The sequence below is a fragment of the Lampetra planeri genome, chromosome 21 (assembly GCF_965212315.1).
Source record: "Lampetra planeri chromosome 21, kcLamPlan1.2.h2, whole genome shotgun sequence".
Taxonomy (NCBI): Eukaryota; Metazoa; Chordata; class Hyperoartia; order Petromyzontiformes; family Petromyzontidae; genus Lampetra; species Lampetra planeri.
Window position 1 is genome coordinate 3487452 of NC_136127.1, and position 19734 is coordinate 3507185.

The 19734-nt window shown below is 46.0% G+C and overlaps 1 protein-coding gene across 4 annotated transcripts in view; it reads left to right on the plus strand.

The window, feature by feature from the left end:
• ABCB6 (ATP binding cassette subfamily B member 6 (LAN blood group)) overlaps nucleotides 1-17403 on the plus strand; it is a 45009-nt gene extending 27606 nt beyond the window's left edge. For 3 of the 4 annotated variants that reach the window (XM_078603748.1, XM_078603746.1, XM_078603749.1), the window contains exons 12-21: nucleotides 881-957; nucleotides 2200-2263; nucleotides 3476-3561; nucleotides 4189-4246; nucleotides 5358-5462; nucleotides 5990-6164; nucleotides 7031-7143; nucleotides 9345-9439; nucleotides 10428-10496; nucleotides 11878-17403. In XM_078603748.1, the coding sequence (XP_078459874.1) occupies nucleotides 881-957; nucleotides 2200-2263; nucleotides 3476-3561; nucleotides 4189-4246; nucleotides 5358-5462; nucleotides 5990-6164; nucleotides 7031-7143; nucleotides 9345-9439; nucleotides 10428-10496; nucleotides 11878-12043 (1008 nt within the window). In that variant the 3' untranslated portion in view covers nucleotides 12044-17403. Of the gene's footprint in view, nucleotides 1-880; nucleotides 958-2199; nucleotides 2264-3475; nucleotides 3562-4188; nucleotides 4247-5357; nucleotides 5463-5989; nucleotides 6165-7030; nucleotides 7144-9344; nucleotides 9440-10427; nucleotides 10501-11877 lie in introns of those variants that run through there. The other variant, XM_078603750.1, reaches the window with a different exon arrangement.
• Nucleotides 17404-19734: the final 2331 nt, after the last annotated feature.

Consider the following 19734-nt stretch of genomic DNA (forward strand, 5'->3'; position numbering starts at 1 on the left):
TGCTGGGGCTTAGAGTGTCCCATTAGGGCTGGCATCAGTGCAGCCCTAATGGCTAGGATTGAAGCTTGCATTAGAATTAGGGTTATAGCGGTAATAGTCATAATAAGGAAAGTTAATATAGCATCTAAATACTCGGGGGTCATAGCATTCAAAGGTTGAGAGTTACATTCCTGGCCAGGTATAGACTTCACCTGTCATTCCTCCATTGTTGATGTCAGGGTTCATTTTAAGTCTTGAGCTAGGGCCGGGCTTAATCTTCGGGCTTTTCCTAAGGTTTGAGCACCAATGCAGTGGATGAATTTTAGGCTTGACAGGACATTTTATTACATTGCCATATGCAATAAAGTATACACGATGTTGTTTGTGTAAATATGAAATGAGAAGTCCATAAAAAAAACAACTTGACAGAAAATACATCTAGAAACATGTTTACCTCCATCAAGGCAGAGCGTGGCCTGCAGAACACACAGATGTCTGATTATAATAAGATGTAATTACATCAGAGTTACACAACAGCAAATGCATTTTCTCTGCAGCATACCTCATCAAAAGGGACCACTCCAAAAAGATTAGTCCAGTAGCCTCGATTTCACGATGGGCTGGACTCATAAGAGAATTCCTAACTCTGCTTTTGCATATCGTTCATTGCGCAATCTGATTATAACCGTATTCAAGAGAAGCACTTTTCCTGTGCCGTTTCGTAATTGGTCCTGTGGGGTCCCGATTGAAAACTCATTTCGTTAGAACTGCTTTTTGTGTTTAGTTTGTTGTCCTTCCCCTGCATCTCCGATTATCACGGCTGTCTAAGTACGCTGCGAAATAAGTTCAACGTACATACGTAGATACAAAGCCAAATGTCATTGTACACATCTCATTCCAGGTGGGCGACTTTGTGCTGTTTGGAACGTACATCATTCAACTCTACGTGCCTCTTAACTGGTTCGGAACGTATTACAGGTGAGGCTGCTTTGTGCCCAGCACCCTCGGGCCTGATTACATTCGCATATTGCATGCCGTCACTGAGAATCCCCATCAGGAAAACCTGCGTAGTGGCAGAACAGGTCTTGTAATTGCAATGTGTGTGTGTGTTTTTTATCATTTAATTATTTCACGGCACACAATCAATAAGCAGACGTAATGCCTCCAGCCCATATTTGTCTCTCCACGTTTTTTTTTTAACACATCCCATCAGCCACACATCCTTCCTGGAGTGCATCTATGCTGCAGCATTGGTTTAATACAAGCAAACTCAGGAACTGGCTTCGCTATGAATTGTCTCATCAGCAGAGTCAGGCTTGCTTAAACCAATGCTGCTGAACTGTCGGATGTCTAAAGGCAAAGACCCTATCCATTAGAAATGGTTTCTAGTTTGACGCACACCCATACAATACAGAACACACAATGGTAATTGAGTTTCGTCGTGCAGAATGTCAGTGTAAATTTTAGATTTGAAGCTTTCGTGACTGCAAGGAATCATACTCTTAGTTCTTTCGGTAAAGTCACGTAGGTAAAAATGAAACACAAGCTTCCGTCACAGTTTCACCTGAAGACGGACGCTTGTGTTGCCTCCGAAACGTCGTTATTTTATTGTTATTTTTTATTAATTTCAATTTAATTTTTTACCTACGTGACTTTACCGAAAGAACTAAGAGTATAGTGTCAATTTTGAATGTGATTGACACCGACAATTAGGGCATCTATGGTGTTATTGCTGGGCGGTCGTGGCGCACGCCTGTAATCCAGCACCGTGGAGGCAAGGGTTGGTGGATCGCACAAATGTTGTGAAACTGCCTTTCCGTGGGAGTTGAAGAGCTATACCCTGGCTTGCCAGGAGAAGGCGGTACAGCAAACGTGGACTCCATCTGTTCCATCTGCATAGGATAGAGTGTTGCCCCCTCGCACGCGTGGGTCTTCTCCGGGTGCTCCGCTTTCCTCCCACAAATATAAACGTGCATTAATTGGCCAAGAAGACTTTAATATATAGAGGATCACAGAGCTTGGCAGGTGGAAATGGGCACCGGTTCATCATGTGGCGGCCTATCCTGGTCGTCTCTGGCTCCTCCTTGCGCTTCCGAGTCGTTCTCTGTCTCGGAGATCGAGCGAGCGAATACTAGTGTGCAGCGCCGTTACAAGTCGAAATTATTGTTATAATTAAAAGTGAAAGGCGCTGATGTTGTCAATCACGCCCATCTCTCTCAGGATGATCCAGAGCTCCTTTATCGACATGGAGAACATGTTCGAGCTGTTTGGCGAGGAGAAAGAGGTGAGTGACTCGTCACTTTGCATGGCTGTCGCGACTCTGTGAGAGAGAGAGTGAGAGAGCGATAGACGACCTTCGTGTTTAAGCAGCCGAGAGGTCGGCGAGACTCCGGGAGTCTTTGGAGATAGGCCTGCGTTTAAACAAGGTAGAACACAATGTTGCATTCCAATGTATGAAGTGAAAAAGAGTGCAGAAAACAACACTGTTTGAAACATTTTAAAACCAGCTCTGATGAAGACTACAGGAAATCATAACTGTTAACATTCTTTAACATTGACTTAAATTCGCACCTCCGATTAGCAAGGTTGGCTACGTATGGTGCGAAAGAGATTCAACATACAATCATACATTAAATAATTATACACAGCGAAGTTCAATGTGTATACGAAACAAGAAAGAAAACACACAATTTAAATAAAATATGCACAGGACATCCTTACGAAGAAGATATTCCATCTCGAGGGGGTTTTCTAGGCGAAATATCGTTTTTAAATAAGATGTAACAAATAAACCGAATGAAGGGCTTCCTGTATATAATTATCGTTCGAGAGGAGCGGTTCCCAACCTTCTCGAGTGTGCGGACTCCGTTTCAACCTCCAATCATTTCGTGGACAACCACACGCTTCGTGTTATTTGAAATTGTACCTTTCCTTGGTGACGATATTATTTTTTAGATTTTCCACGGACCCCCTGTAGTAACCTCGTGGACCACCAGGGGTCCGCCGAACCACAAGATGGGAACGGCTCCTCTACAGTATTCAGTCATTAAGAGTGCATTTATAATCGACGTTTTTGGGTTAGATCGCGTTATTTATAAATGTGTCCTAACCCTCCACTACCGGACACGGCCAATCAGCAAAAAAAGTGTCAGGTTGACAAAAAGACAAATAGTTCACCACTTTAGCCCACCCGTGTGTTGAAGCGTGAAACCACAACATTTAAAATTTTAGAGTACGACGTTTCGCTGGTAATTGCATCCAGCATCATCGGGCAATTCGCCAGAATGGTGAGGCTCTGCTCTTGCTCCCGGTCTTAAATAGAGCAGCAGCAGCAGGGTGACGTCATCATTTAACTCATCAGGTGCAACGATTTTAGGCGGAGGGGGGGGTTATTGTAATTATATACTCGATTAGTAATCAGAGTGCATTATTTGGTCTATGCAGGTAACACTGATTCACTTGTCTGTAATATGCGTGGAACTATTTGGCTCTGTAGGTGGTGGACGATGTCAACGCGGTGAGTCTGCATCTCTCCCATGGCAACGTGGAATTCGACAACGTCTCCTTCAACTACGTCAACGGGTAATTCTTCTTTCCTCACAGTTCGCTCGCAAGTCAAGGCCACGTGTCTGCACGGCCCAGCGGAATGTTTGGCAGCGTTACCTCTTGTTCGCTTAAGTCGGAGCACCGCGAGACGTTACCGTTGAGATCTTGGGTTTGGATCTGGTCAGCCGTTCGTTAACCTGGTTGTCAAGTTGTTGCGAGTTGATGGTCTCAGTGCTGGCACTCAGTGTCTGCATAAAGAAAGCCATTGCATTAAATGTGGTTTTTCACCTAATTTGGCTTCTTCAGAGTTTCATGACCACAAATTCCATTTGGTTGAAATGTGATTAACACAGTTTTGCAAAGCAGAAAGACTATAATATATATTTTATTTTTAGGCCGCAGTGTTATTGACGAATATTGTATTATTTTGCTATTTGTGCGTGTTGCACCACTGCCAACACAGTATCACCAAATAACGTTACATTTTAATAACACAAACAGCACGGTTGGAATATAAAGTAATAATAATAAACATTTTTTTCTAATTGCTTGTCATTTATGAGACTATTTTGTACATTTTGACATTTGTTCTTATGAAATGTTCTCAATTCCCTCCATTCTCAAATGTCTGGCCTTTTCACTCCACTGCACACACTGAACCAGGAGGGACATCCTGAAGAATGTATCATTTACTGTGCCTTCAGGAAAAACCATCGCTCTGGTAAGTGTACTCTTGGATTTGTTTTTTATTTCATTTTAACTAGTGCATATGCCGTCGAAATTCAACAATCATTGAATTACTCGGAGGTAGATTCCTCCAATGGAATGCATCTATTTGCTGTGATTTTGAATTATATTTCACATGGTATAGTAGATAAGCAGCATTGAGGCCGATGGGCCAAATTATCGAGTCAAAGGTAAAAAACAAAGTTGTAAACTTTGCCTCGTTTGTTTAAACGATGTATCATAAGCTTTCAAATAATACATCATTCTAATCGGTGGAGTAGTCAAGGAGGAGTTTTCCAGATGGACTTACAAATGTACAGATGAGCCGCTTGTTATGTAGGTCTTAGAGTATAAGCTTGCATATGGAAAACACATCCCAAATGTGTTTACTGAAAAATTGAGAATTCTGGTGAAACCTGGAGAAAACTCCCTTCCTAAACGGACTTGGCTCCGAGCGGCTTCCACTTGTCTCTCGGTTTTAGCCGCCACCCTTGGAGAGAGCGGTTTTCTTGTGACAGGCGAAGGACGTGTGCTGCTAACGAGCGGTTTTGAGGAGTGACACAAAGTGTGCTTCCAGCTGGGGATTGAAGCCTTGGGACATTTCACGCGAACTCCGGTCACCCTGGCAGCAGCGGCTTGTTGGCTAGCCACCGAACAAAGATGTCCACTGCATCGCGCGCTTTCAGATGCGCTTCTTCGGCCGTCTGTTAGGACGCCACTGCAGCTTTGCATTTTTAAATCCTCTCATTTCTTTAGAACTGATTATTGTGTTTAGTTTGTTGCCCTTCCTCCGCACCTCCGATGAGCACGGTTGGCTGCGTACGGTACGAAAGAAGTTCAACATAAGTTGCAGTGCCCAAGCGCACTGTAGGGAAATAACAGCTTCGGCAAGGACAGTCGTCATTTTGTCAGGCCATGCAATTTTCAATTAGACCTTGTATAAAGAGATATAGACACACATGATGGCAATTGCAGAAGGAACTTTAACCCGCAGATTAATGTAGCAGGACGGTTAACTCCTTTGCTGAAATGTAACTAGGTTGCTCCATTCCACGATGATTCTGTTTGTGCTCTGACCTGGCACCATAATGGATCTTGTGCTGCAGGTTGGTCCATCGGGTGCGGGGAAGAGCACAGTCATGCGTCTGCTATTCCGGTTCTACGACGTCACATCTGGATGCATCAGCATTGATGGTCAAGACATCTCCAAGGTTTGTAGAGTCAACCTCAAGATGTCATAACGGCCAATGCTGTTCATGCCCCCACGCCTCGTTACCACTTCCTTTTGCCAAATCACTCAACTGTTGCAAAGTTGACATTTGACCTGCAAGGTCTGCTCTTACAGTAATTCCGCCCCATCCCCATGTGGATTCAGGTCTTTGGTCTCCAACCCCTAGGTGGCACTCCCATCGTGCTAATTAGTCAGTGCTATCACTGAAAGTATGGCTGGCTGAGTTGTGCTGCTGTTAGGTTGCTCAACTCACAGATGGAGTGAGGTTGCCAGTTGAAATATCGGTCGCAGTTGACTCAGCCCACCATTGTCCCTGTGGGGTCAATGATGTGTGTGCCAATTTGTAAAAAGTTGGAAGTAGTTGTTGCTGCGGTGTGAACGCGAAGGGGAGTAAAGCGAGGTGAGAGGGAATCGGTGGTTGCGAGAGAGAGAGAGTCGAGGATTGTGTTCAACAGCGCCGAGGGTGACCGTGCTGTCCACGTTTTGAACGCCGCGCGCCTCGTCCAGGTGAAGCAGAAGTCTCTGCGGCAGCACATCGGGGTGGTGCCGCAGGACACGGTGCTCTTCAATGACACGATCCGCAACAACATCCGCTACGGCCGCGTGACGGCGAGCGACGAGGAGGTGGAGGAGGCGGCGAGGGCTGCGGACATTCACGACCGCATCCTCTCCTTCCCGGAGGGTGAGACGAAGCGTGTCGAGTCTCGCCGAGATGCGCCGTGTGAATAAATCAATAAGAAGTCGTCGTCGTTGTCGCGTGGTCGCCGCGCACGCCTCTAATCCAGCACAGTGGAGGCAGCGGCGGTTGGTGGATCACCGCACGAATGTCGCGAAACTCCCCATCTGCGTCAAGGTGCTCTACCCTGGCTTGCCGGGAGAAGGCAGTACAACAAATGTGGACTCCCCTGTTTCGTCTGTATGAGGTAGAGTGTTTATCCCTTGCATGCGTTGGGTTTTCTCCGGGTGCTCCACTTTCCTCCAGCATGCAAACCCTGATGAATTGGCTGATAACACCTTAATATATGGAGGACCGCAGTAATTGTCAGTGCTGGATTATAGCGTGGCTGTCTCTCCCGCTGTTCTGTGGCTCCTTGCGTCTCTGAGTCGTTCATCTCTCTCCGAGAGTGAGTGAAGGTATGTATGTATGTTGAACTTCTTTCGCACCATACATAGCCAATGGTGCTTATCGGAGGTGCGGGAGGAAAGACAACAATCTAAACACAAAAATCAGTTCTAAAGGAATGAGTTTTCAATCTCGATTTAAAGTGCATAGCTCCAGTGGCTTCCTATTATCGGAAGGAAGAGCGTTCCAGATGGCCACAGAAGCACATCTGTTGCGCATTTAGGTAACCGTCTTTGTCCGATGGCTAGCCAAAAGCCGCTGCGAGGATGACCGGAGTTCGCCTGATGGTTTATCCTCCTTGACGAGATCAGCAACGTATTGTAGTTTATTTGTGGTGTAATGAGTGCGACCGTTGTTGATTATGATTGTCACCGTTGTAATCGTTGTAAGCTTGCGTGCGTGTGTGCGTGCGTGTGCCTGCGCAGGCTACGACACGCAGGTCGGGGAGCGCGGCCTCAAGTTAAGCGGTGGGGAGAAGCAGCGCGTGGCCATCGCTCGCACCATCCTCAAGGCCCCCGAACTCATCCTGCTCGATGAGGTGCCGCCCTGCAGCACAACGATTGGCTGTGTCCTTGTCTCTGTGTGTGTGTGGGTGTGCCCAGGCATGTTTGGGCTTGTGGGGGTGTGTGTGTGTGGTGAGCGGCAGTGCAACGGTTAGCGCGATGCGCTAGGAACCAGGCGACCAGAATTCGGTTCCCCTTCACAGCCAACACCAGTGACGAGTATCTGAACCGGTCCTGGACCTCTCCGAGGTCGGTTCAGCCTGAAATGAGTACCTGGTGCAATGTGTAAACGTCGCCACGAGAGAGACAAAGGCGGCCGGGCTTGGTGTTGGCCAACCACCCCCTCGTGTGCCGTGCTGGCCTTCATACGTGCTCGTGAACAGCACTTGCCCAACAGTCAGTTAAGGCTATACGGGGGATCTTTGTGCTTGGGTTGCCTGACCCGCGATATCATCTCAAATTCCACGCAGAAAGGCGCCCGGCTCTGCGTTCGATTCCCTACTCGGGTGTCTCTCTGTGTGGAGTTTGTGTGTTCTCCCTCTGTTCTGCGTGGGTTTTCTCCGGGTTCTCCATTTATCCTTCCATAGTTGAAAAACACGTGCAATGTAACCGGTGTTGGCCAAACATCCTAATGGTGAAAAATGAGCTGCAAGTTATTTAAATTGGGAGTACACATTGCAACATCGCCCCCTCCTGCCAACATTTGGCAGAACTCTCCTGAAAAGTCTTGAGACTCAATGAGCCTTTCTTGGGTAAATAAGCATGATAATAATAATAATAATAAAATGCATAGTTAACCCGTCACATCTAAGTCTGTTCCATGACCTCCTGCCAGGGAGTCTTGGGCGCTTTACATGGCATCAACATGCGCAGCCTAGCGGTAGCGTGTTCCCCGTCTGTTGCAGTGGTTCATCGTTCGAATCCAACGGGCCAGATCCCGTGACGTCATTCGCAAGAATGGGCCATTGTGTGCTGGTGTCATGGTCCATTTTTGAAAAGTTACCTGCAAATTACTGATTTGGAATTGCAAGTCGCAGCATCACCCCCGACTGAAAAAAAACTTGGCAGGACCCTCATTAAAAAAAACTGTCACACTCAGTGAGGCTTTCTTTGGGTAATGGATATAATAATAAATAATAACCTAGCCTGTCAAAAGCACTGTTGTAACTTCACCGTTACTTAGTGACGAATGGTGTCTGTTATTGTTGCGCGTGTTTGCATGCAGGCATGCTTGTCTTTGCACATATGTCCGTATATTTATGCGCGTGTGCATGTAGGCATCCACAGACACATTCACACATTATACATATATACTCATAGATAAATACATAAACAGTGAATCCCAGTGTAGCATTATCGGCCAAATCATGGGGCGGTGGTGGAGTTAGGAAGGAGGGATGAATGCAGCACTGCGCTACGAACCCCGGCCGCCCTGAGTTTGATTACCAATCGTGGCCGTCGGTGACGAGCTCTGTCTGAACTCGTAATGGGCCCTCCACCTGGGTTGACTCGGCCTTAAGCAAGTACCTGGTGCTGTGTACAACATCCGCACTGGAGAGACCAAGGTGGCCCTGGCATGGTTGTTGGCCACATTGAGGGTCCCCATTGTTTTCTGCGCCAGGTTTTGATATATACTTGCTTACAGAAATAGTCAATTCAGGGCTACAGGACAGCTTTGTGTTTTCATGCATGCGCTTCCGCAATGTGTGGCTGTGAAGAAAAAAACATGGGAATCATTGGTAGTATGAATCAAGGCCGTAATTATAATTTATATTGGGGGGGGACACATCCTGCCCAATATTCAAATATGCTCAAAATGTCCCCCTCAATATATTGATTTCTGTTTATGATTGTGGTTATGGTTGTACTTTATAAATCCCTAATCTCTGCCATTACATGCAATGAAACAAGAAAAGGTTAAAAAGAAAACGCAGAGCAATGTAATACAATACACTATTGTTAAAAATAAATAAAAAGTCAATCATATGTGTTAGTGAATTTTTGTTTTAATTCTAGGCAGGAAATTCGTTTTCAAATTGAGATTTTTTTTATGGGGGTGCACCCCCAGACCCCTTGGAAGATTTGGTCCCCCGCAATGTTGACTCCATGGCTACGGCCTTGGTATGAATGATGCGCCATAACGTGCTGCGAGTCGATGGCCGTCCTCTCTGGTCGCCGTGTGCATAGAACGGCGGCGGCGCAGTGACGTCAGCGCGGTACCGCTTTGTCTTTCCAGGCGACGTCCGCTCTCGACACACAGACGGAGCGGAACATCCAGGCCTCTCTGGCGAAGATCTGTGCCAACAGAACCTCCGTGGTGATAGCGCACAGGTACGTGTGCGTCGCCCGTCGGTGACAGGGCGCTAACTCACACGCGTGTGCACACACGAGTACAAAAAAAATGTATTCCACGTTAATACAAAGACAATGGTCCCCCGTATATCCTTAACTGACTGTCGGGGCAAGTGCTGTTAGCGAGCACCTATGAAGGCCGACACGGCACACGAGGGGGTGAGTGGCCAGCACCACCACCTTTGTAACCCAAGTAGCGATGTTTACACACCGCACCAGGAATTCAGTTGAGGCTGAGTCGACCTAGGGGAGGCCGAGGATCAGTTGAGCAAGAATCGAACCCGGGTCGCTCGGTTGGTAGCGTGGCGCACTAACCGCTGCCCTTCCACTCCCCCACCACATGAATACAACAACAACAACAACCGCCATTCGCCACTAAGTGGCGGTGACGTCACCACGACACTCGTGCCAGGCCATGTGCACCTTGAGGCCACGTGAAGTGTCGAACGCCCGCTGGCAGGAGGTCACGGGGCAGACCCAGGTACCACGGGTCAGACCCAGGTGCCACGGGTCAGACCCAGGTGCCACGGGTCGACTGACTGAGATGACCGAGATGACTGGCTGATGCACCACCTGTGCCCCCTACTGTGGCAACTTGAATACACACAGGTGATCACAGTCGACGCCACAGTGCTCCAGGGAGCCTCCTATGTCATCTCATTCACTGGAAAAACTGCCACGGCAAGACACAAAGGGCAGTGTTTAAAATTTGTCCCGCTTAGTTTACACATTCCTATGACAGGAAAATGTATTTTAATCGGACAATCATTGTTGATTGCTCCTTAGGGTGGTACTAATGTTATTCAACCCAGAGCGATTAAGGGCGGAGTCTGCATCTAACCGGGATTTGAACTCTCATCCTATCCAAGCGCAAGGCCCCCGGCTCTCTGCTGATGCTCCACCCAGATGGCTTAACCACAATAAAACATGGAACATTAATGCCGGACCTGCATTTGCTTCTGTTCAGACTCTCGACCATCATCAACGCAGACCAGATACTTGTGCTGCAGGACGGCCAGATTGTGGAGCGAGGGAGGTAAGTGGCTTGGTTGTCTAAATGGACGCGCCACAGTTCGTCGAGCAGCAGGTTGTGAGGTCAAGTGTGGTACGCCCACCTATCCCAAGGCAGTTGACCGATGCAGAAAGGTTTCTCAAGTTAATTGTGACCCGCCCCTGTTGGATATCTGTGACAAAGAGCTCCATAGCTCATGGGATTCCTCCATTCTAAATAAAGATTCTGATTCTGAAGTAGGCCAAAATACCCTATAGAGGCCCCTCTAGTGACGGTAAAGGTGCAAGGCTGCACCTTCACCTTATCCATATTTCTAGATTTGAAGTTTTCGTGACTGCAAGGATCCATACTCTTCGGTTCTTTTGGTAAAGTCACGTGGGTGAAAATAAAATAAAAATTATTTTTATTTTCACCTACGTGACTTTACCGAAATAACCAAATAGTACTTATCCATATTATTATTATTATTCCTGTTCACTGAAATAATGGTTGACAATTTCCTGGGATAGTTGAGTTTTCTGTGAGTATTTGGAATTCCTGCCGTTTGTAAAGTCAACTCAAACCAGTTTTTGCTGCTCAATAAAGTGTTGGGAGGTACTTATCGTGATTGTAGGGCCAGTGGTGAAAAATGAAACGTTCCTATGGTATAAACTAGTCTCGCTGTAGGACAACCACACTTAACTTCCTAGACAGTGGTACTTATTTAGATACCAATAAGCAGAATTTGTAGTCACAACCTTCCGATTGTGAGCCAAGAATTCTGCTAACAGTGCTGCCCAACAAGGACCCTCATAAAATAAGAGTATTTAAACTCGATAAGCCTTTCCTGGATAATGGACCATTATCGGTGTAACACTATTTATTGTGTCAGTACAAGGATGGCATGACCTGACTTGGAGAACTTCCAAAAATGTAATTGCCTTGCCATGAAGGAATGCCAGCACGTGACATGTATTGCTTATTGCCACAAGGAAAGTCACTCAGGGCCTAGTTAGTAAGGCTCTCTCGCTATTGGCCTGCTCATTGTGGGCAGGAGCATAATTCTGCTTCTAACTTCTTTCGTATGGCTGCTGATGTAGATGCAAAGCAACAACTGCAATTTCGCATTCAGGTGGTCTCAAGCCAGATAATCGTGTCGGAGAGCAGCGGAGTGCATCGCTGTGATGTCTCCTTCGTATTTGTGATTGGGGACATTGCGTCGTTATGTGTTTTACGGACTGTCCTGGATGATCACAGTCGCACACCGCTGGAGGGTTTTTAACTTGGCGAGCCAAACGGCGCAACCTTCTATTGTCCACGGCCACTCTGGCCGCTGTGGTGATACAATGCCACACGTACCACGGAAGCCACTTATCATTCTTGTTAATTAAGTTCTGCCTTCCTTTCCATTCCTCGTGCATCGCAGGCACGATGAGCTTCTGACCAAAGGGGGCATATACACAGACATGTGGAGCAAGCAGTCCCAAGAGGCCTCGTCCGAGTCCGACACGGAGACCAAGGACAAGAGCTCGGAGAAGCTGCAGCCGGCGGGCAGGAACCCACAACGTGGGCACCACGCACACCACCACTGAGAGACAGACACCACGGGGCCTTGGCACAGCCCCATTCCAGCCCTGTCCGTGAGCAAGGGAGAAGCTCGCTCATGGACGAGTCTGTCAAGCCCGCCTGTGTGATTGTCTCTACCTCCACACAACACGTGCGGGGACGCTCATGGTTCCGTGTCGGCGCTGCCGATGACACATCTAGAGTTGAGCTCGCGAGCAAAACCTACCCGAAAAGAAGTGTGTGTTTCGGTGCAAGTTTAAGGTATATTCGCGTGTGTATTGCGTGCGTGTGTGTGTTTGGTAGATCGGTGCGCTTGAGCACAACCGATGTTGTCTTCACTACCCTGAAGTGGAATTATTCTGTATTTACGGAAGAGGATCAAGAGTTGTATATGGTGAAAATTGACACGATTCCCCACAGTCTGACAGTTATTGGATGTTGTGGAAGGACCTTAAGTGCAAAGATCTGATTAACAGCTTCCACAGGGACATGGGAAGAGAATTTGAAGAGAGAACTGCAGCTCAATGTAAACAAACTGCGAAAGATTTTCAATCGGATTCCCCCCTCCATGGTTGGCCCGGTCCCTGGAGTGGAGAGTTTGATCGTGTGCTGTTCGTGTTTCTGAATATATCTTTGCACATTCTTTAAAGTTGTCAATGTTTAAAGAGAAGAACACTTTTTTCCGTGTCACGTAGGTTTGAATGATTTGTTCTCAGGATGTTCTGCACGCTTTAACAATTGTTGTCGTACGTTTATGCTTGCTGATCTATTATTGTTTTGCAGCAAGCCGATCGATCTTTGTGTGTCATATCTGTAAACTTTTATTTCATATCAGGCACAAAAAACATGTTATTGTAAGGGAATTGCTGTTTCAGAATGTTAATCCGTAAAAGACTGTCCTTGAAGTTGATTGGTCCACACCCGAAAGATGTCTCGGGTGTGAACCAATCAACTTCAAGGACAGTGCATATTATCAGAGTTATGTTTTTGTTTGCATTATGACTGCAGGTATTGTGGTATATGCAAACATGACTCCTTGTAAAAAAGGTGTCAGTTTTGTTGCCAGATAGAAGGGTAAAAATCAATTATCATATTTTTTACTGGCAAATGAGGTTCCAATGGTGTAAATACGGGATGTGTTTCAGCTTTCTGAAATCACCGGCTGGTGGCTCATTGAGTTCACAATGGCCATTTTACTATTTGTCATTTTTTTTTTTACCACGTAAGGCCCGCTGAGCTATTTATATCTTTGTTAGAAGTGACCTGGCCACTAATGAGAGCTCAACGAAGTGGCTCATCATGTGGAAATGTACAGCAGCCAAACACTCTAAACACATGTTGATTCTAAATGTGGAGGGAAAAACCGGAGGACCCGGAGAAAAATCCACGTGACCACGGGGAGTGCATGCATACCAGGCGAGGGAGTTAACATCATACCACCGCGGCGCCCCAGAGCAATGAGCCACCGGCACTGCTGAGATCCTGGATTGAAATTCAGGCAACCACCTCTGATTGCACTTGGTTCTCAAATCTTGTGGTTAATGGTCTCACACGGTCACCTAGAATTGAGCCAATATTCTTGGTGGATAACTTGTATGTGGGACTAGAGTAAAACCTCGGATTGCGAGTAACTTGGTCTGCGAGTGTTTTGCAAGACGAGCAAAACATTTAATTAAATATGAATTTGATAAACGAGCGAGGTCTTGCAATACGAGGAGCACGTGTAGACGCTTTGTCTTCCGAGCGTCACGTGATCACAACTGATATACGAGTGCTTTGATATACGAGTGCTTTGGATTACAAACACGTTTCTGGAACGAATTATGCTCGCAATCTAAGGTTTTACCGTATTAGGTTATGGATGTGTTTTTAACCGTTGTCACCGCTGCAAATTAAGCCTCACCTTTGTGTTTGCTTTAAGAGAATAGTTGTGCTGTGTTATTTTCTAGGGGCAATTCCCTCTGTGATTTAATTCTCCGCTTCCTGTGGCAAATTACTGTAAAGAGCGAGTTATCGCATCATACTTTGGCTTAGTAGGCACAATTGATATACTGGTGTGCATAAAAACTTATTACGTAGAAGGCTGCTGTAGCACCTGAATATTTCTACTTAATGAAGACCATCTTTTTTTCTGTCGAGTCTTAATATTAATGTTCTAGATTTTAAGCTTTCGTGACTGCAAGGAATCATACAGTTAGGTTTTTTGCGGTAAAGTCACATAGGTACACATTTTTTTTATTTTTTATTTTTTTGCTACGTGACTTTACCGGAAAAAACCTTAGAGTACATATTAATGTAATTCACAAATGTAATGGATGTGCACCTGTCACAACCATTTGCTTTTGTGTGAAAAGAATAGCTTTCGATCGCTCTATCTCACACAATTCAGGTGGCGTGCTTGTCCTTGACACAATGTGAAATGTAATTTGATGAGGATTTAGTTTTCAAAGGTTACAAATATACCGACACTAAAACACAAGAATGCATAAACTCTCAAGCTGAATATTATTAAGACCAAAGGAAATGCACTTCAATGCATGTAATTTGTTACATTTCAATCTAACCTGGATTGTGTGTACGTTGTACATATATTTAACTTCTTTCGCACCGTACATAAGCAACTGTGCTTATCGGACGTGTGGGTGGAAGGCAGTTGTGGTGAGCGACGGTGGTTAGCGCATTGCGCTACAAACTTGGCAACCTGATTTTGATTCCTGCTGACGACAGTGACGAACATTTTCATCGATCCTGGGTCTCCACTAGGTCGACATGCCATTAAATGATTACCGGGTGCGGTGCATAAACATCCGCATTGTGGAGACAACAGCCGCTGTGCGTGATGTTGGCCATCCCCCCCACCCCCTTGTGCGTCGTGGCAACTCTCATAGGTGCCCACTAATAGCACTTGCCCCACAACACTGTCAAAGGCACTGCCCTAGCCCATCCTGCCACTGATAAGTACTCAATGCTCCCACCCCCCCAGCTACGACCAGGTCTACCCCTGTCACTACTCCAACCCCTATCACTACCCCAATCACTACCCCAACCCCTATCACTACTCCAACCCCTATCACTACCACTACCCCAATCACTACCCCAACCCCTATCACTACCCAAATCCCTATCACTACCCCAACCCCCCCTATCACTACCCCAACCCCTATCACTACCCAAATCCCTATCACTACCCCAACCCCTATCACTACCCCAATCACTACCCCAACCCCTATCACTACCCCAACCCCTATCACTACCCCAACCCCTATCACTACCCCAACCCCTATCACTACCCAAATCCCTATCACTACCCAAATCCCTACCACGACCCCAACCCTTATCACGACCCCAACCCCTATCACTACCACAAACCCTATCACTACCACAACCCCTATCACTACCCCAACCCCTATCACTACCCCAACCCTTACCACTACCCTAACCCCTACCACGACCACAACCCCTATCAATACCCCAACCCCTATCACTACCCCAGCCCCTATCACTACCCCAACCCCTATCACTACCCCAACCCCTATCACTACCCCAACCCCTATCACTACCCCCTCACGCCTGTTCTGTCACGATAGCTACACCAATTTAAAAAACCCCACTCCTTATCTCAACCACTGTCAACTTGTATAATTTCTGTGCAGCGCCTCGGAATAAGACACTATAAAATATGATACATTGTTTAACTAATGTGTATTGCCGTTTAGTTTTTAACACACAATCGAAATGTTGCTAGTTCAAGCCCTAGTTGAAGGAACGACTCCATCCATGGTCCCTCAAGATATTTTGGGAAATCAACAGTGCCTGTTTTTTTAGATCGTGAATTTGCACCACTCGCTCAGGGCTACCATTGTGATACGAGAGCTGCTCCATTGCTCATTTAAGCAGAGGGATTCCCCCTTAGACTTCTTGGGATCGTAACTGTGCTCGCAAGTGTAGTATTGTCGCCTTTGTAATTCATCATACAAACAAGGTAGTTTGATAATTAGGGAAGTGAAAGTCATTGGTGAAGATTACTCGGTCTTTATTTTGTATGTTTTGTTTATTTAAACCTTTCTTGGGTGTTGCTGTGTGTTCCTGCCTAAGAGACGCAGTCTGTTCCAGTATGGTGTACAGCAGTGTTATTCACTCATTCTCAGGGGGGGGGACACTTTGACGGATAATACATCGGTGTGAGGGCCGCCACACATTTGGGGTCGTCCATAAATGACGTCACCACGCACCTGGGGGGGGGGCAGACATTTGTGACGAGGGGGGGTTTGAGAAATGTGACGTCACATCAAAATGCGCAACTTTAAATGAATATAGACAACACGTTCTACTTAATTAAATATACTTTTTTATATAAATATTTTCTCCTACAACATCAGAGTGTAGCGGCACATTGAATACGCACTACAATGACAATAGTTTAAAGCGATTTGAAGCATGTTTTATATTTGGGGGGGCAGAGCTTTGTGACGTCATATTTGAGGGGAGTCTGACTTTTGTGACGCCGTGTGACGAGGGGGGGGGTCAAAAATCGTCCAAAATCGCGTGACGTCATTTATGGACGGCCCCTTTGAAACCATTGCGGTTTGACAGCACGATGGGGTGTTTTCACATTCGTGTATTGTCGGGGGCCGAACGAAAGGCCACCAGCAGCTTCCAATGCCCAGCGGACCTTGCATTGAAAGCCACGTGTGGGAAAGGCAATGTTGTGATTGAAATACAAGCACAGTTTCAATATATGGATATGTATACTGTATAAAGCATGTTGTATCACTCAACGTATTTAGAAAATATTTTTGGATTCTACAATTTAAAATACAAGACGAGGAAATGTATTGTTTTTTTTGTTTATACTACTTTTATTTTAATACATGTGACTCATTTTGCAGGGCGTCGTTTAAACAGAAGTTAAGTTGATGACTAAGTGGCACTAGTTTGACTCGCAGTTCGGTTGTTAAAATTCTGTCATTGCTCTTTGAGAACCTGACGTAAATTTTATATGAATGCATGTGATAGACTAACTTTTAGTTTATAATTTTTTTTTATGATATTGATTAGATATCCTAGAATTATTCATACATTATACGTGTCCATTATTCACTAATCAATCAAATTTGGCATTCAAACTGAGAAAACATTTTCCAACACATCTGTCGGGATGGATGATGACACAACAACATCAACGGTACATTGTTTAAGCTCTTCAAGGTCCCCTTTTTTGCTCGTTTAGTGTGAACGGGCAGACGTGTCATAATATCTGAAATGACGTTTTCCTGAAGCAGAAAGTGCCAATCAATTTTCACAACTAGAATGTATTCGTCTAATGCATATATTCATATGAAATGTATGTCAGTATCTCGAATAACAATAAAACTATTGGAACTTTCATTTTGGTTCTGTCTATTCATTTTTTGACACCCTTGATTGATATACCACTTCGTGGTTGTCCAATGGAAAGGTCCTGGAGGGGACATGGACATTTTCAATATTGTCACTGGGCCACCAATTGAGATGCGCGCCGCACCATTGCTCAGTTGAGCATTGCTATAGGCCCTGGCTGTATTTCCCCCCATAAATAAACTGTTAAGAATTCTAGATTTGAAGCTTTCGTGACTGCAAGGAATCATATTCTTAGGTTTTTTCGGTAAAGTCACGTAGGTAAAACATCAAAATTAATGAAAATAAAATAAAAACAAATCACGACGTTTCGGAGGCAACACAAGTCTGATGACGGATACTTGTGTTGCCTCCGAAACGTCGTGATTTTTGTTTTTATTTTATTTTCATTAATTTTGATGTTTTACCTACGTGACTTTACCGAAAAAACCTAAGAACTGTTAAGAATGTTTTTTTTGTCCTGATGCACATTTACCAAATGCAAAAGTTTAAAATACTGTGTGTAAAAAGCAAATCTCAAACTTACATCATGTGGTAGCAATCTTTTTAAACACATTTGTTCAATTATTAGCCCAAAAAATTACGAATCTTTATTTTTTATTTGGCCTTGAGAAACTCGTAAAATGAAAACAACACAAGTGGCATTCTGTACCTTACAGATATTAACATTTCCAAAATAATCAACAGTACTACAATTTAAATATATAGTCCCAGGCACATTAACATGTAACTTATTGGATGTAGAATTTGTCTCCATTAGTATAATTTTCACATCATATAACTTGTATACAATTTGTGTAAAGTGTCAATTTTCCATTCTCACATGCACGATATGATCCATGTTTCGTGAGCTTAATTGTTGGTTCGTTTCTCAATCCGCTTGTCATGGTGAGGGTCGCGTCGGCAGCATGTTGAGTAAGGCGGTCCAGACCTGCCTTTCCCTGGCAACGGACTCAAGCTTTTCCTGGGGAATTCCCAGGCGTTCCCAGGTCAGCGGAGCGACATAGTCCCACCAGCGTGTCCTGGGCCAGCCCCGGGGTCTTCGGCCAGTGATACGTGTTTGGTAGAGTTCCAGGGGGAGTCTACAGGGGGGGGGGGGGCATCCTTACCAGATGCCCGAACCACCTCAATGCGGAGGAGCAGTGGCTCGACTTTGAGGCTCTCTCAGATTACCGAGCTCCTCACCCGATCGCAGAGAGTGGGTCCAGCAACCCTGCAGAAGAGAAACCTCATTCCGACCCCTTGTACCCGAGATCTCATCATTTCGGTCATTATCCAAAGCTCATGACCATAGGTGAGGGTGGGAACGTAGATCGACCTGTAAAGCGAGAGTTTTGTTGGAGAACTCGGCTCCTGCTTCACTACCACGGGTCGTTACAGTGCCCACATCACTCCGAACGCCGCACCGATCTGCCGGCCGATCTCCCGCTCCCACTGACCATCACTCGTGGAGGAGACCCCGAGGTACTTAAACTCCTCCACTAAGGGCAGCTGTTCCCCTCTCACCTGGAAAGCACACTCCATCGTCTCCTTGGAGTGAACCATGACCTCAGATTTGAAGGTGCTGATCCCAGCCGATTCACACACCGTTCACGTGCACGCTGGAGATCACAGACTCATGAGGCAAAGAAGACAACGTCATCTGTAAAAAGCAGCGACGCCACCTCCATGCCTCCGTACTGAATACTCTCCATACCTCGGCTGTGCCTTGATATCCTGTCCATGAAAATCACAAACAGGAGTGGAGACAAGATGCACCCTTGGCGGAGTCCAACACCCACAGTGAACGACTTTGATTTAACACCAAGAATACGGACACAGCTCTCACTCTGGGAATAGAGGGACCAGGAAGCACTCGCAAGCGGCACCAGTACATCATACTCCCACAGCACTTCCCACAAGATATTCCAGGGAACTCGGTCATCTGCCTTCTCCAAGTCTGCAAAGCAGAGGCAGACTCGGGACGTTACTCCCATGACCCCTCAAATATCTGTGAGAAGGAAAAGAGCTGGTCCATTGTTCCACGACCCTGACGGAATCTGCACTGTTCCTTCCTGAATCTGAGGCTTGACCATCGGGCGCGGCCTTCTCTCCAGCACTCTGGCACAGGCTTTACCCGGGAATCTGCGGAGTGTGATTTCTCTCTAGTTGGAGCACACCCTCTGGCCCCCTTTCTTAAACACGTTCCTTCGGAGTGGGCAGGTAGGAAGCTTGGTTGGACAGCGCGGCGTTCAGGTGGGGGGGGGGGGGCAGTTGGATGAGTGGGCGTGTTGACCCTTCGCCCCCCACCCTCCCCGACATCGTCAACCAATCGCGGCGT